The sequence below is a fragment of the Epinephelus moara genome, chromosome 24 (assembly GCF_006386435.1).
Source record: "Epinephelus moara isolate mb chromosome 24, YSFRI_EMoa_1.0, whole genome shotgun sequence".
NCBI classification, from domain to species: Eukaryota; Metazoa; Chordata; class Actinopteri; order Perciformes; family Serranidae; genus Epinephelus; species Epinephelus moara.
This window is the reverse complement of record NC_065529.1, coordinates 768,119-784,673: the sequence shown is the minus strand read 5'-3', so window position 1 is coordinate 784,673 and position 16,555 is coordinate 768,119. Positions and strand designations below refer to the sequence as shown.

Here is a 16,555-nt window from a genome sequence, read left to right as displayed (position 1 = left end):
TACGACATCTATTGCACGTCTGTCCGTCCTGGAAGAGGGATCCCTCCTCAGTTGCTCTTCCTGAGGTTTCTACCGTTTTTTCCCCCGTTAAAGGTTTTTTTTGGGGGGAGTTTTTCCTTATCCGTTGTGAGGGTCCTAAGGACAGAGGGATATCATATGCTGTAAAGCCCTGTGAGGCAAATTGTGATTTGTGATATTGGGCTTTATAAATAAAATTGATTGATTGATTGATTGATTGATTGATCCTCGCTGCTCAGCTTCTGCTCCTAAGTCTGCATATCTAAGCTTTTTGTGTGCGCGCTTGCGCAAGACCGTGAGACATGGGCACCGCCTTCATGTGTGTTGACGTGCTCACTTGAGCTCCGTGTACACAGAAGCAGTTAGAGCTACAGGCTACAATGAGGCTAAAAACAGAGTTTAAATGAAGTTTTTCCAAACAACTTTTTATGTCGGGGCTTCAGGACACTTGGATCACTACGGATGAGCAGAATGGAGATATTCTGTTATTTCAATTATGTGTTTTTTGGACGTTTTAATCTGGGGCGCCCAGCCTCCATTAGGTGGAGTTTTGTTGCTAGCCCCATCTCCGCAAGGGATGTGAGGACTCTAAAACTTCACCTGAGCCTCCCTCGGCATATAGGTGAATAGATAATGGCTGAATTTTAATTTTTGGGTGCACTATCCATATAATATCTCCTCCTGTCTACATATCTGTTCCATGACCAGCTTTCTTTTATCTTTGAGACCTGCTTTATTCCATACCGGTTTGCCTGAGCCAAGCCCCAGGCCTCCCCGGCCAAACTGAACATTACCTACAAGAATTTTAACATGATGCCCTCATCAATAATGCATTATCGAATGCATTCTGTGTAATCAGCAGCATTGGATGTGTGTTGGAATGTTGTACTATCTTTAAGTTTAACATGAATGCTTGACAAATAATATCAGTTCTCTGCCTTGCAGCCCAAGTTTGGAGAACAGAACAATGTCAGTGATGTGCAAGACCAGGTCCAGGACAGACAATCCATCATGAATAAAGGTACAACAATCTAAGATCAAGTTTCCATCTTATAATGCTACTGAACTATTCTCAGCTGCTGATCATAGTCTAGCAATTTACTCCTGAGCTGGTACACCGAGCCTCATTGAGAATGTGATTACACTGATGACACTACTTCGAGTAAAGGTTTGTAAATTACAGATGAAATATACAAGTAATAATCCAGTCCAGAATTCAGTCTTTTGGGGTGTTATAGTATCATCCAATGAAGTGACGGCCAAAATACATTGGGCACGCACATGGAGCAACACGTCTGCTGCAGCATGCCGGCAGCAGAGCAAGTCCATTATAATCAACTGAAGCTGCTACAGTGACCGCAGAATCCATGTTTGCCTGTGGACGCATCAAGTGGCTCTTTTCTATTTTCATGCAGCTGGTCTATTTTTTCTTCTCTGGCCTTCAAACTGGTAAAAACAACAAAGAACGGTGTGTTGTTTTTAAAATAATTAACTTGAACTAGTCCATACCCGGGAATGTGTTATGTATAGAGGAATAAAAACTCAAAAACAGTATATTAGAGGAGATGCAAAATGAGAGCACTGTAAATGCACTGTGTAATAACTATTAATGTAAGACAAACAATGCACACTGTATTTAGAAACATGCTTTATGGCAAAATACGTGGAGCATAGTTTTGGCTGATGGCACGGAGGCACGCACTTGTGCGGGGCCGTGCATGGGCACACAGGTACACACGCAACATGGAGAAAGAATGAAAGAAACAGTGCAAAGTGCATAGCGCAATGTTTAGTAAAGTAAAAATACATAATGGCTAGCTCACGCACACAGACACAGACGCGCGTTCGTCCAGTAAAATAATTACCTTAGTCTTCAGCAAGTGTTGGTGCTTGCAATTGCATGTCCCAGCCATAAACTGTGGTCCGAGCGCAGTTGTTCTCCGCGCATACACAGCTCGCACTGCTAATGGTGCTCACAGTATGAATGGGTAGTGGAAAAAAACGTGAATATAAACAGTAGAAATGTGGGAAAATTGCAAAAACGGCATTGTGGCTGTCTGCACATGACCAAGATGAAAGCCTATGTGCAAGTTCAGAGAAATAGGTCAAAGCAGTGAGGAGGAAAACGGATGATGACAGACGGAGGGACAGAGGTTTCTCCATTTAATAGTAGGATGCATAGGCGTTTCTAGCCTATGCATCCCAGCACCCCTAAAATTTGAGAGATTTTATTTTAATTTTGTTTTTTACTGTATGTCCTTTTTTAACAAGCTAGAAAAGTGTCAAAACCATACAGTACTTGGTTGAAACGTAATATTGTAACAACAAAAATACAGCAGCACTCTAGTGGTACTCACTATAGGGGGCTGGTTTACTCCAGAAACATACATACTGTTTATGTGTATGTTGAGGAGCTGCTGTATCAAAATGAGTTATCCTCCCCCAGAAATTAGGGTTACGATATGTTTCTTTTATGATTCCAATCCATTCCTCTTTTGCTGTGGCTCAGCATTTAAATAACCTTTATCAGATTCGATAGTTTAGTCACAGACTTTCCCAAAAAGTGTTGTGCTTTTCTTTCACAAATGTGGGAGTGAAATTGAGTTAAAATGTACAAAACAGTGAAATTTATCTGGCCGGGCAGCTCTCTGGGTGCTCAGCACCCCTAAACCTCTGATCCTAGAATCGCCCCTGGTAGGATGAATACCTCATTGTACCAGAAGCAATGCAGAGCAGCAGAGCAACACTGTGTGTGTTTATTGTATTTCACATTAAAATAAATCAGTTAAATCAATGCATCAATTGGTGCTCAATAAATCAATCAAACCAGTGTATCCTGTAGTTAAAAACATCCAGTTAATGAATTCAGTACCAGTTAAAATAACCTGTAAGCTTCTAAACTCTGGATAACCGACTGCATATTCACTTGAAAAACTCAGTAGGCACACAGTAAGTCGGGGGAACCACAGCTGCAGAGACGGAGTTTGTGTAGCAGGTAAAAAAAAAATGCTGCTCTGCCTGTGTGACGCATCATGTCCGTGTCTCATGTATTTCAGAGCTGAGACTGTACACAAACAGTGCTTTATAATGTTAGCTTTGAGAGCTCTGCCATTTTTCCCATGGTTTTGAACTCCTCTGTTGTGTTCCTTTCCAGTTGGCATTGTCCCACCTAGAACAAAGTCCCCCACCGATGAATCACACAGCAGCTCTGCTGGAGTTTCCTGCCCTCATGGCAGAGTGCCCGATGGAATCTCCAGGGTATGTCAACCTAAGCTACATGCAAATAATACTTTTTTCTTTCTTTCTTTCGTTCTTTCTTTCTTTCGTTCTTTCTTTCTTGCTTTCTTTCTTTCCTTTTTTCTTCGTTCCCTCTTACCTTTTGTATTTATGCTTACTTTCTATCCTAAATGGCCTCATAAGTGTAAGCCATGCTTCTAAGGTCCAAAATACATGGGTCATGGATGTCAAGCGTCATGTCGTCAGGTTGTTTTTTTTTTGTTGTTTGTTTGTTTTTTTACCAGCTTCACAGACTCTGTCTCTGTAACTTGTTGTTAATGACAGCTTCACTGTGTATATGGAGTTATGGAGTTTTGTCAAGTGATAATGCAGTTGGTTATGCAGGGTTTGGAAATGTAGGCTATGTTAACTGGTAAAGAATGAATTAACTGGATCATTTTAACAACAGGATGCATTGTTTTGATTGATTTATTTAAATGTTCATCACAATCATTTTTTACACAGTTATTTGTAGTTTTTACCGGTTGAGGGTTGCTGAGCCAGTGAAGAAAAAATAGACCAGCTGCAAGAAAACAGAGAAGAGCCTGCACAAGCAAGCACAGCTTCTGTAGTCAGTGTTGCAGCTTCAGTTGATTATAATGGAATTGACTTAATAAATGTATGTTTCTGTGCCACATCTTTGTGACAGGAGCGTCCAAAGAGTGCTGTATTTCCTGCAGAGGTGAAGTCAAAGATGAGCGTGGAGGAGCAGAATGAGCGAATCCGACGCAACAAGAGCAACTCTGTGAGAGACAAGAGGCGGAGTCTAAACCTCTCAGGGGGCCAGTCTCCAGCCAATTACAAAGTGGTATGACCAACCATAGGATGATCAAACATTATAATACAGAGTGCAAGCAGAGTAAAACCAGTGTTCAGTCTTTATACTCTACCAGCTATTTAATCTTTAAGATGACAGTAGTAAAGAACTAGGGTGCTTCTCGACAGCACATTTAACACTTTCAAGGAAGAACTACTACTGTTCATGAAACTGTCATTTTGCACAAATTAAGCAGAATGTACCCACCATGACCTCCTCAGTGGTATGCTAACAATGTTAATTGTTATCCACTACACTTATCTCTGTCTTACCAATCTGCCTTGGCCTGTTTGTGTCATGTGGTCGTGGTGATATAAACACAGCTCTCACTGCTGAAATATATATATATATATATATATACATACAGATTGATAGATGGATAGATAGATAGATAGATAGATAGATAGATAGATAGATAGATAGATAGATAGATATGCTATCCTGCATGACGTGTGACTTGACATGACAAGTATTGTTCCTCTTCCCGTGTGGACCACACAACACAAACTGTGCATTCCAATACCTATACTATTATACTACTCAGTATGCCAGAAAAGGTTTCAGTATGTCCCGGTACATGGAATGTCAAATGTACTATGCCAAAAAATGCCAGGATGTTCCACAGCGTCTGGTCAGATTTTGTGATTTCAATAGGATTTACACTGCCTCCGATGCTTGGGCTTGAATAATCTCTACAAATCTTGGGTTGTACCCCCAGAGTGAACCTCTCAGCAGTAAAAGTATATCAATGTAGAAGTGTAAACTGGGGTGAAGGAAAAGCAGCAATCGCCACCAAATGTTTCATTCAAGTCATTCATCCTTGAGCCTGCAGATCATTTGATTTAGTGTGCATTTCTGTGTGTGTGTGTGTGTGTGTGTGTGGACAACCTGTGGACAGATTCGTAGGCGTCTAACAGCTCACGAGATCGACATTAAAGACTTGGAGGCAGCGGTTCGAGGCCAGGGACAGGAGTCACCTCGGGAAGAAATCGCTCGCCTGAGACGGTTAAAGGTTGAACCCTATGACCTGGACATTAGCAAAGAGGTGAGAAAAGTCAGCTGATGCACCACTGCGCCTCATTCTCTCTCTCTCTCTCTCTCTCTCTCTCTCTCTCTCTCTCTCTCTCGCTCTCATTCTGTTCATGGCAGAATTTTTCCCACATCATGCATTTTCGGCTCTCCATGCACATTTGTCACGGCCGAGTCCATGTGAAAGACTGTGGATGGCAACAAGCAGACAAACAATGTGCCAGTTAAACAAAACACAGCAGGGCCCATGTCCAAAAGTGCAGGTAGGCTTCCAGAAACAAACCAAAGGTAACAGGCAAGGCTGCTAATACAAGCGCAATAGACCTGTACCGTGTATACACAAGTGTGGGAGTCAGGTGATCTGGGAGATAGAGCAGGGTTATTGCAGAGCAGGTGAGAGTGGCAGGCTCTGGAATCAGAGGAGAGTTAGTGGCAGAGTAAGGAACAGCACAAATGTTATGAATTGTCAGATACTGTGACAACATGAATTTTATCAAGGGATTTTTCATGAAGAATAACTAACTATAAATACCTGTGGTGCTTGTGACAAAATATTAACTGATGCAATACAAAACAAATCTATCAAAAAAGAAATGATTACTAAATAAGGGAGCCAGTACCCAAAGATGGCCGGTGACCACCCTTTACTACATGACTTCTGTGTTTAATCTAAAAGCAGAGGTGGAGAGTAACTATTACATTTACTCACGTTACTGTAATTGAGTATTTTTTGCGTAATTTGTAATTTTTTTCAGTAGTTTTTGAAATCTGTAATTTTACTTTTACTTAAGTAAATTTTGACTGAAGTATTGTGCTTTGCTACATTTGAAATCTCATCCGTTACTAAGTTAAAACAAAAGTTTTCGGCTAAATAGAAACTAAAGGGGTGAATCAAGCTGTGTGCAAGCTGTGCCTGCCTGGTAAGACAGAATAATGCCCATCGACATTGCTCAAAAAGTTGCTCTGTGTATCATCAGTCTAACAGTTGTGTTGGTGAGTCAAATTGAATGAGGGCTGCGTGATATTAGACAAAATTGACAATGCGACGATTTTGTACACTGCGATATGTATTGCAATAACTTGAATAGCTCTATTTGGAAAGAAGTCATCATTTTAGAATCATTTGGGATTTGGAAAGGCTGTATTTGCATGAAATATACATTTTACAATCAAACTGTCATGGAAATTGAGAACTTCACAACCTAAAGTGTTAACAAGCAAAATAGGTATGGCATATTGCCTTTGGCTAATATTATATTGATATGATGAACTTATACTGCTTAACTTAACTTACAATGCGATGGTGATGCTCTAATAATATTGTGCAGCCCTAAATTGAATTGAATTCTATGGTTCATCATAGAATTCAATTCAATTGTATTTGACAATGTTTTATTGTTTTATGTGATGGTCTGACTAAGTTGTACTGCCCAAAAGACACAGTAAGTGTTGTGTTGATATGTTTAATGTTATTATGCTCTTATATTTGTAAAGATTTTCCTTTAATGAAAAATAACCAGTTTTTGGATAGGATTTATGACCCCTGAACCTTTTTTGTACTGCATAGTAGTGACCCCCATCAAGTTGTCGGAAGTAACTAAGTAACTTCTACTTTAAGTACATTTTAAACAAACTACTTTTTACTTTTACTTGAGTAGATTTTTAAATGGGTAGCTTTACTTGTACTTAAGTAGAATTTCATCAAAGTAAAGGTACTTTTACTTGAGTAGAATTTTTCAGTACTTTTTCCACCTCTGTCTAAAAGTAATGTAATGTAATCTGGAATGCAACTAAATACACTTACTCGGGTAATGTTCTTAAGTACTAATTAAAGGTGCTTTTTCTTTTGCTGAGATTTTTAAATTTGGCCTGCTTCTGCTTCACAACAGTTCAGAGATGATAGCTGATGAAATATGATGCACTGCATAGTATATTTTGCTCACATTTGTGATAAATTACTTAACCTGAAGTGTAGTATTTCTATAGACCACACCATCACCACACAGTGGTGTTGTAATTAATGCGTAAGAATAGAAAAGCCATAAAAGTCTGCCATGATGGATTTTTCGATAATTTGCATAATGTGATAAACAGTGCAACTCCTGGACTTTACTTAATTTTGACTCTATCACCAAAACACCAAATCTCACAGCCTTATGGGACTGAGAGACACATTTCTATTATAAATGAGCAAGATGGGTTAAAAAAAAACATGGGCACCATTAATCAAAAACCTTCAAAAAGGGCGTGTCTTAGAGGGGAATAGGTCACAACTCAAATTTTCTTTGACTAGTCCTGATTAAACTCAGTGGACAGATCTGAACAGTGGACAGTGAACAGATGATGCATGGTGCATGTGGGCATGACATGGTTAGCGTTACATGCTATGTCATTGTTTAATTTACCGTAAACTGGAATGAGTGAGAGAAATGAAACTTGGCACCATAACTAGAAATTATGTCCCAGTGCTTGACATCAATTTTAATCCCAGTCGTCCTGATGTTGATGCTACTATTTAAGGCCAAAACACCCACCTCTTGGACAATTAAAGGGATTACTGTTGTTGTTTTTTCACTTATTTATTTTTTACATAATGCAGATTGGCAAAGAATCAATCATGGCAGCCTTAAAGGCTCTCTAAGTCTTCCTAAGCTTGAAAAGTTTTTGTCACATACAGCAAACATCTCCTCACGATCCGCTAGCTACATGTCCTCTGAATATGCTGTGAAAAAGTCCGGTCTCTGGAGGCAGCCCAGGCTCCGCAAATGGCGAGACCAGCGAAAGCAAGCACACACACATGAACGCGGTGCCCAGAGAGGCAGTTAGAGCTACCGGCTATAATGAGGCTAAAAGGCGAGCTAGCTCCATTGTGTTTGATAACATTGTTGATTGTAAACAGAAGTGAAGTGTTTTTGTTGCCATTTGCGGAGCCTGGGCTGCCTACAGAGACCAGACTTTTTCACAACATATTCAGAGGACATGTAGCTAGCAGATCGTGAGGAGATGTTTGCTGTAAGTGACAAAAACTTTTCAAACTTAGGAAGACTTAGAGAGCCTTTAAGGCTGTCATGATTGATTCTTTGCCAATCTGCATTATGTAAAAAATAATAAAATGAAAAAAAAATAACAGTAATCCCTTTAATTGTCCAAGAAGTGGGTGTTTTGGCCTTAAATAGTAGCATCAATAGTAGCAGCTCACACACCAGCCAAGCCATCGCAGATGCTTTCGATAGCATGCTTCAGACCTGGGGTATTCCGAAGACGTCTGTCCACGTAGTGCTCCGAGACAACGCAAGAAATATGATAAAGGCCATGAATGATGCTGAACTCCCCAGCCTGACCTGTACTGCTCACACTCTCCAGCTGGTGGTTCACGAAGGTCTGTTGTCACAGAGGAGTGCTGCTGATGCAGTGGCAATCGGCCGCAAAATAGTTGGACATTTTAAACATTCTACTCTAGCCTACTCCCGCCTCGAAGGCCTTCAATTAGAGATCAGCCAGCCTGCCAAGCGACTCCAGCAAGATGTACACACCGGCTGGAATGGTACATTTTACATGATACAGTCCTTGGTTGAGCAGAAACAGGCTTTGGGAATATTAGCGTCTGAATACGGACTCCCCGATATTCTGACGGCTCAACAGTGGACACTGCTGGAGAAGGTGCTATCTCTCCTGCGTCCGTTTGAGGAGTTGGCTCGAAAAGCTAGCTCTGCATACGCCATTGCCGCAGACGTCATTCCAGTGGTCAGTGTGCTGCACAGATTTCTAACGAAGGAGACCGATGAAGACCACGGGGTCAAAGGGATGAAGGGAACCTTGGCTGCAGCCGTCAGGAAGCGATTCTCTGATGTGAAGGAAAACCCACTCTACAGCATCGCAACGCTACTCGATCCCAGGTGAGTTTGTGAGTGTGAGACTGCCTGTGAGTGTGCCTGTGTGTGTTTTAGTGTGTCTGAGTGTAGGATTGTGCCTGTGAGTGTGTGTTTTAGTATGTCTGTGTGTGTGTTTTAGTGTGTCTGTGAGTATGAGATTGTGCCTGTGAGTGTGCCTGTGTGTGTTAGTGTGCCTGTGTGTGCGCTAGTGTGCCTGTGAGTGTGAGATTGTGCCTGTGAGTGTGCCTGTGTGTGTTTCAGTGCACCTGTGAGTGTGAGACTGCCTGAGTGTGCCTGTGTGAGTGACTGCTTGTGTGTGTGACTGTGAGTGAGTGCGTGTGACTGAGTGTGTGAGTAAGAGAGTGAGGGAGTGAGAGACAGATGAAAAGTAAACAGGATGCCCCTATGTCATGCTAAAAGCTCATTTTCATATTTAACTTTAATTTAATCAATAAGTTGATCATTTTACTTCTATGGCCAAAATGGCAAGCATACCCATTGTCAGCTCAGTTTTCTCCCTCTCTGTTTCAGGTATAAAAATCACTTTTTCTCCAGCAACACCGCTGCTGCAAATGCGAAAGAGATGCTGACCCTTGAGCTGCTGAGGTTGCCTGGAGAGGTGGACAAGCAGGAGGATCTTGATCCAACTGAACCACCTGCAAGAAAACCATGCAGTGACCAGGCCAGCAGCAGTCTAGACAGCATATTTGATGAAATCGCAGATGTAAAGGCATCCCTGGACAGAGAAGCATTAGACTACTGCACAATTAGAGACATATCTTGGAGAGACCACAATTTCACGGCAAGACAAACCATTACAATTCTGGGTGGTTAACAAAGTGTGGTTCCCTACTCTGGCTAAACTGGCGTGCAGATACCTTTCAGCACCATGCAGCAGTGTTGACAGTGAAAGGCTGTTCAGCTCAGTGTCACATATTGTGAATGAAAGCAGAAACAGGCTCACAGCTGATCATGCAGAGATGATTTTGTTCATCAAAAAGAACCTACCTCTGACTTTCCCAAAAAATGCTTAGTTCAGACTAGACCACACCATTGTATGCTGACTGAAAGTTTGATATTTACTTTGATTCAAATGTGGACACTCTGTAGTAGTTTAATTCATATTTTGTTTATCTGAAAGCTGTAGACAGTGCCAAATATTTTAGTTGATATTTTGTTTGATTGATTCAAACATGGACACTTAGCAAATTCATATTTTGTTTATCTGAAAGCTTGAGACAATGCCAAATAGTTTGATATTTTGTTTGACTGAAATGTGAAGTCTGTGCACTGATTTCACTGACATTTTTTGTTATTGAAAGCTGGAGACAGTACTTTATTAGGGGGCCAAGCCCGAGGGGCAGAGGGAACGCGTATGCAAGCAGACGCGTTTCCTAGGACCAGCGGTGCTAGGAACCCTATTGTTTTTGTAAAGATTTTTATTTTTATCCGTAGTTAAAAGTGGTGCTGCAGGCTAAACCGTGCAAGGGAGGGCAGTGCAATTTGGAGGGGTGGTCCAGACCCCTGCACGTACCTCAGACGCAAAAAACTATGTATATCTGCCTGCAGGGGGCGCTATAACCTAGGCCAGTGCGTTTTTGCCTATAGCTCCCACACCGTATGTCGCACATTCAAAAATCTTGTATCCCCAGCTTCCCTGAATAGAGCTGAATCACTTTGCCATAGGCCACGCCCACTTGCGCCTAGGAAGTTTTTTCGCAAAATCTGTAAAACCTACTTTTTCGAACTTCTCCTTGGGATTTTGTCCATTCTGCGTGAAACTTGACATACACACTCTTCTACTGGACCTGATCTAAAGTTATCAAAAGAATTTTATTCAGTCAAAAAATGCACAAATTATTAACAAACAAACTTCTATAGCTAGCTATAAAAATGCAAACTGTTGGATATCTCGGTCAAACTAAATGCTATTAACACCAAATTTGAGAGCATTGGTTGGCATAAGACTGTGAGAGTATGAGCCAAATTTGGCGAATTTTGGCAACTAGGGGGAGCTACAAATATGGTAAGTTTATATCTCTTGAATGGCTGCACCGATTTCTACGAAATTCGGTTGGTATGATGTAGGGCCAATTCTGAGGTCAAATCTTGAAGGTGGTCATGACTGGTTAATGTGGGCGTGGCTTATTACAAGATAAACAACAAACATTAATGTCAGCCAAACTATTACGCTGAGGGCTTTGAAATTTTAAGGGTACATATAGAATAGGACACAGATCTTCCGTACCAAAAATTGCACATGTACTCCACTAGGTGGCGCTATAACGGATGCCAACTTTTTTGCCTGCAACTTACACATTTTAAATGACACTTTCACAAACATTATATCCATGTGTTCCCTGGATAGAGCTGGGTTGTCTGACACAGGCCCCGCCCACTTCTGCTACACATTTTCTTTGCTAATTCGCCACATGTCCAAAACCTACTTTTTCGAACTCCTCCTACATTTTCAGAGCCACCTGCCTGAAACTTTGCACATAGAATCTCCAGATGTGTCTGATGAAAAGTTATCAAAAGAATTTTGGCACTCCAAAAAATGCGCTTGTTACAACCAAACAATCTTTTTTGCTAGCTAAAAAACACACATTGTTTCATATTTCGCTCAAAGTAGATGCTTTCAACATCAAACTAAAGTCACTCGTTCCCGAGGTCATCCAGAGGCTTTGTGCCAAATTCGTCGCAAATCGGTCTATAGGTGGTGCTATAACGGATGCAAAGGCAGTTTTGCCTGTAACTTCCACATTTTAAATGACACATTTATAAACATGCACTTGCCCAGAGCCCGTCGTCCTTCAGGGACAACTTCCATGGGCTCCGCGGGACGCGGGGACCGAGTCGCACGGGGGGGTTGGCCCCCGTTCATAACTGCTTGCAGTTCTAGTTTAAATTGATATTTTGTTTAATTCAGATTGGAGATCGTGCAATAGTTTCATTGATAAATTAAGTTAACTGTGTTAACTGTACAATACGTTTTATTTAATTTGTCAACTGTCATTGATATTTTGTCAACTGTGAAGACAGTGCCAATGTGGAGGCTTTTTGTTTAGACCGAAAAAGTTTATTTTTTGTTTGAAATGTCAGTTATTTTTTACTCATTTTTATTTGTAGGCCTATTTAATTTATTATCATTTCTTTTAAGAAGCAGAAAATAAAATAAAACCTGTCTTCCAATCCATTGCATTTTTAGCCTAATAGTTATTTTTGTAGTAGAAATATCGGTATCGGTACTCGGTATCGGCAAGTACACAAATGAAAATACTCGGTGTGAAAAAAATGGTAACAGTGCATCCCTAATAAATATAATAAAAATATACACATTATAATGAATGAAAAGAGATACACACAATTTACATGCTAAAAATAAATAAAAATTGTAAAGCGAGTGTGTGCCTGATGTGTGTCTAACGCTGGATGTCCACTGGATCTGTCGCGTGCGCAATGCGGCTGGAATTGGCGGATCCTGAGATCATAATGTCATGCAATAATCTGTGGAAACCCTGGAGGTATAAAGACATCGACAAACAAAGAAAAGATTTCTCTGTCTGCCGGACATTGACCACTGTAGGCCATTTCTTGATTTTTCTCTTGATTTTGTGATGTTGGTGTAGTGATGTGAAATATGATCCGGAGTTTTCATGGGTGCTTTATTTTGAAAAAATGCCTAAATTAGCAGAAGTTGCAGAGCGGGGAGCTTTCTTCCTGAAATCCAGGATTAACTCCTTCATCTTGTCAGTGTAGGGGACAAAACTGTCAGCCTTCCCATGAGCGAGCGTCTCATCCACCAGCTGCCTGTAGTCTGGTTTGTTGTCTCCCTCGATAAGTCCAAGGATGGTTGTATCATCTGAAAATTTTAAAATGTAGCCGAGTTTATGGGTGGACGAGACTGGGAAACTGGCTCTTAATTAATATTGCACCACACAAGTAGAATAATCTGCAGAGGCTTGTAAAATTAGTCAAGGTAATCCCTTTTAATCAACTGAAATCCCTTTGGACTGAATTAGAGCCATGTTAATGGATGTGTTTTCTGTGAATTGATTTTGTACCTTGTGATACATACTGCAACTTGCGTGTTGTTCTTGTTTTTTTAATTTGTTGATGTATACCATAACTTCTATGTGTTCCTTTTGCTTTTAATGTACTGGACAGTGGCCTTCCCTGTTTAAATAAAGAGAATAGCAAATAATGATAATAATTCCACTTCTTCTGAAGACTAAGAAAAACATGACAAAAAAAAATGCTTGAAAAGAAACAGACTTTTTTTTTTTTAATCACCAAAATATAACTTTTTTTTTTATAAAATGACAAACACACAACAGGCAGATTTGAACATGCTGATAAAAGAGCATGCTAGGTCACTGTTTCTATTTTATGAAAGGGATATTATGTTGGTTTATCAGTGTATTTGTATGCATGTGGGCTACATGTGTGTGGATCCATATTTATAAAGGTGTATATGTTCCAGCTGATGACTCCTGACAAGGTTCTTATTCCGGAGCGCTACGTGGACGAGGAGGATAACACTCCTCTTAGCCCAGAGGAACAGAAGGAGAAGCAGAAGAAACTGGAGCGGATCAAGACCCTCATTGCCAAATCAAAGTGGGTTTGATTGAAGACATTACAAAAACATGATTAAAAAGACGCACACATCACAGTACCCACAAGGATGGGTGCTGGATCACAGACATTTCTAGCAGAGTTGACAGAAATAGATCTGTACACCTAGAAATTCCAATTAAAAGGATTTTGATTCTGTGTATAGTTTGGAGCACCAGGCTCTTCCCCAGACTTTTAAAATAATACCCAGTCACCATCTGAAACACCCATAATGCAAATTCAAGCTCATGTGACATACCATGCGAATTGTCATCAGAAACTACTAGCAAGAAACAACACTATAATAAGCATATACACAGATACTAAGCCTAAAAATATACAAAAGGTGTAAATAAGAGGACTATGGTATACAGTTGAAAAATACCAGTATGTATCCCCTGCCAACCCCCCATAGATAGGTGCTCCATAAAGGCCTTGGGCTAAATAGGGGTCATATATACTCAGTGTACATTACACGCACTTGGGACATGCAAGAAAAAAGTCACTTCAGACAAAGAAGATATAAGGAGATACTGAATAAAAGTGACTCATCATGTTTTTCCAACCTGTCACAAACTGAATGCCCTGCTACAACTAACCCAACAGAAACAGAACAGATTGGTTTGTGCTTTTCAGCATTTGTATATTTCTAAGGCTATAGGGAATGTTATGAAAGAACACTGGCATATTACTGGCACAGATTCAGTATTAACAAACTGCATTTCTAAGTCCCCTTGTGTACTTTCCAAGAGACCCCCCTAACCTGGGTAAGATGTTGGTGAAAGCAGATCATCCCTCTTTCCCATCAGCCTCTCATTTTCTCACATCTGTCCCCAGTGAAAATGACATATGTGGTCATAGCCAACAATGCTATTTCACACATAAAACCGACTCACTCAACCATCCCCACACAGGAAGGAAATACAACAGTAAAGGTTTAATACATGTTTGACTGCTAATGTCATTTATATAATGCCCATAATCATAATCATGATGTCATAATGTCAAATGCTCATATTGATGGCAAACGTCTGTAAGACCACCAAATCTTTAAAAACTCATTTCACGTAACAGCAGGGTACTATCAGAAACAATGTAACATCCATTAGCTGTACACTTTTACAAGGCAAAACACAACACTTTCACTCTCAGGTAATAAAACATCCACACAGAGGGGGAGACGTTATCTCTGTGCTCCTAAAATGTCTTTCAGACACATACACTGGGCCCTTTGGCCCCTAAAGGCCTTAATGAGGAGTTTGACATTGGACTTTGTCAGTGATTTAATATTCAGCGCCATGTCTCTTGCCACACCCCTGCCATTTTGTGTGGTTTTTTTTTTCCTTATTTCTTATTAGTTTTTTCCCTAAAATAATTTATTATAATTGATAAAAAAAAAAGCAGGCACCTCTAATAGGCAGTATATACAGTATATATATATATATATATATATATATAGATAGATAGATAGATAGATAGATAGATAGATAGATATGCAAAGACAACAGGCCATGTATTCAAGAGAATGGATTCAAATGATTTATGCCAGTATAAAAGCCTTCATCTTAGGAAATGGTTCCATTACTTTTTGACTGCACTGGAACCGAGAATGGTTGCCCAATTTATTCATTATAGCTTGTTTCAGCAGTAGAACTTATTGCTTGCAAAACAAGATTAGATAGGTATTAATAACATATAAAAATGTCCTCATATGAAGATGATAATGTGTTATAATTGTCAGATGTAGCATTATGGTAATCTATAACTAACAAAACCACCACCATTTTCCTGTCTTCCTGTTTATCTGTCCATTTTCATTGATAGCTTGCAGAATATGGTTCCTATCCTGGACGGCCCGGCAGAGGGGGGAACTCCAGTCAGCTCCCAGCAGCAGTTGCAGGAGCAGGAGAAACGCATTGAGATCTCCTGTGCCCTGGCTGCTGAGGCCTCTCGTCGCAGTCGCCTTCTCTCTGGTAAGGACTATCACCACACGGCTGCCGTAGTCACCACTGCCACATCACGAACCCTCCCCTACTAACCACTCACCATGATTACACAGCTCATGACAGGCTACAGTATTTACTCCCAACACAACCTCATGCCTATTTCCCCACCCAGATCATTTCTGAAAAGTAATGCTGATATTTATGTGTTATTTATGATCCAAATTCTGCCAAAGTAATCAGCCATGGTATTTTTACAAGCAAAAACTTGTAATATCCATTTTGAGAAAATGTATAGCTGGAAGGTAAGACTTTTTAATTGATTTACTGATTTAGAGGTTGCTTTTGGAGCTGTAAACCACTAGTTTCATCACAATATGATATTTTATCTGTTTTCTGAACAATGATATGTCTATGTTAAACATAATGACATACAGAAGAAGCTGCAACCCCTTTCTTTTTTAACAATAGTATCAAATTCAGTTAAGTAATAACTGTCAAGAAACATAGACAAACAACTGTTTTTTGCTGCTCACCATTATTAGCTTAGGTACTTTTACATTGCATAAATTAACCTAGCAGCCCTATTCATTGCTTAACAAATAACATGTATAATTTACACTTCTTACTCAGATGGGGGTGGGGTGATTTCAATTCAATTTCAATTTCAATGTTATTTATAAAGCCCAATATCATAAATCACAATTTGCCTCACAGGGCTTTACAGCATACGACATCCCTCTGTCTTTAGGACCCTCACAGCACATAAAAAAAACCCAACCAAAACCCAACCAAAAAACCCTTAAACGGGGGAAAAAAACAGTAGAAACCTCAGGAAGAGCAACTGAGGAGGGATCCCTCTACCAGGACAGACAGACGTGCAATAGATGTTGTACAGAACAGATCAGCATAATAAATTAACAGTAATCCGTATGACACAATGAGACAGAAAGAGAGAGAGAGAGAGAGAGAGAGAGAGAGAGAGA

General features: G+C 40.2%; 2 protein-coding genes across 13 annotated transcripts in view; both read left to right on the top strand.

The window, feature by feature from the left end:
• The window catches only part of plekha6 (pleckstrin homology domain containing, family A member 6), a 277,398-nt gene that overhangs the window by 248,696 nt on the left and 12,147 nt on the right, over window positions 1-16,555 (top strand). For all 12 annotated transcript variants that reach the window (XM_050038755.1, XM_050038763.1, XM_050038767.1 and 9 more), the window contains 6 exons: window positions 964-1,039; window positions 3,173-3,276; window positions 3,944-4,102; window positions 5,010-5,156; window positions 13,496-13,629; window positions 15,451-15,599. In XM_050038755.1, the coding sequence (XP_049894712.1) occupies window positions 964-1,039; window positions 3,173-3,276; window positions 3,944-4,102; window positions 5,010-5,156; window positions 13,496-13,629; window positions 15,451-15,599 (769 nt within the window). The remainder of the gene's footprint in view (window positions 1-963; window positions 1,040-3,172; window positions 3,277-3,943; window positions 4,103-5,009; window positions 5,157-13,495; window positions 13,630-15,450; window positions 15,600-16,555) is intronic.
• On the top strand, window positions 8,295-13,480 carry LOC126386438 (zinc finger BED domain-containing protein 4-like). Its single transcript, XM_050038797.1, has 2 exons — window positions 8,295-9,036; window positions 9,544-13,480. The coding sequence occupies exons 1-2, from the start codon at window positions 8,375-8,377 to the stop codon at window positions 9,845-9,847; spliced, it is 966 nt and encodes a 321-aa protein (XP_049894754.1). The 5' UTR covers window positions 8,295-8,374; the 3' UTR covers window positions 9,848-13,480.

Coding starts and splice junctions, on each gene's coding strand:
- LOC126386438 (XM_050038797.1), top strand. CDS start 8,375: ATGCTTCAGACCTGGGGTATTCCGAAGACGTCTGTCCACGTAGTGCTC. Junction 9,037..9,543: donor GCAACGCTACTCGATCCCAG/GTGAGTTTGTGA, acceptor TCTCTGTTTCAG/GTATAAAAATCACTTTTTCT.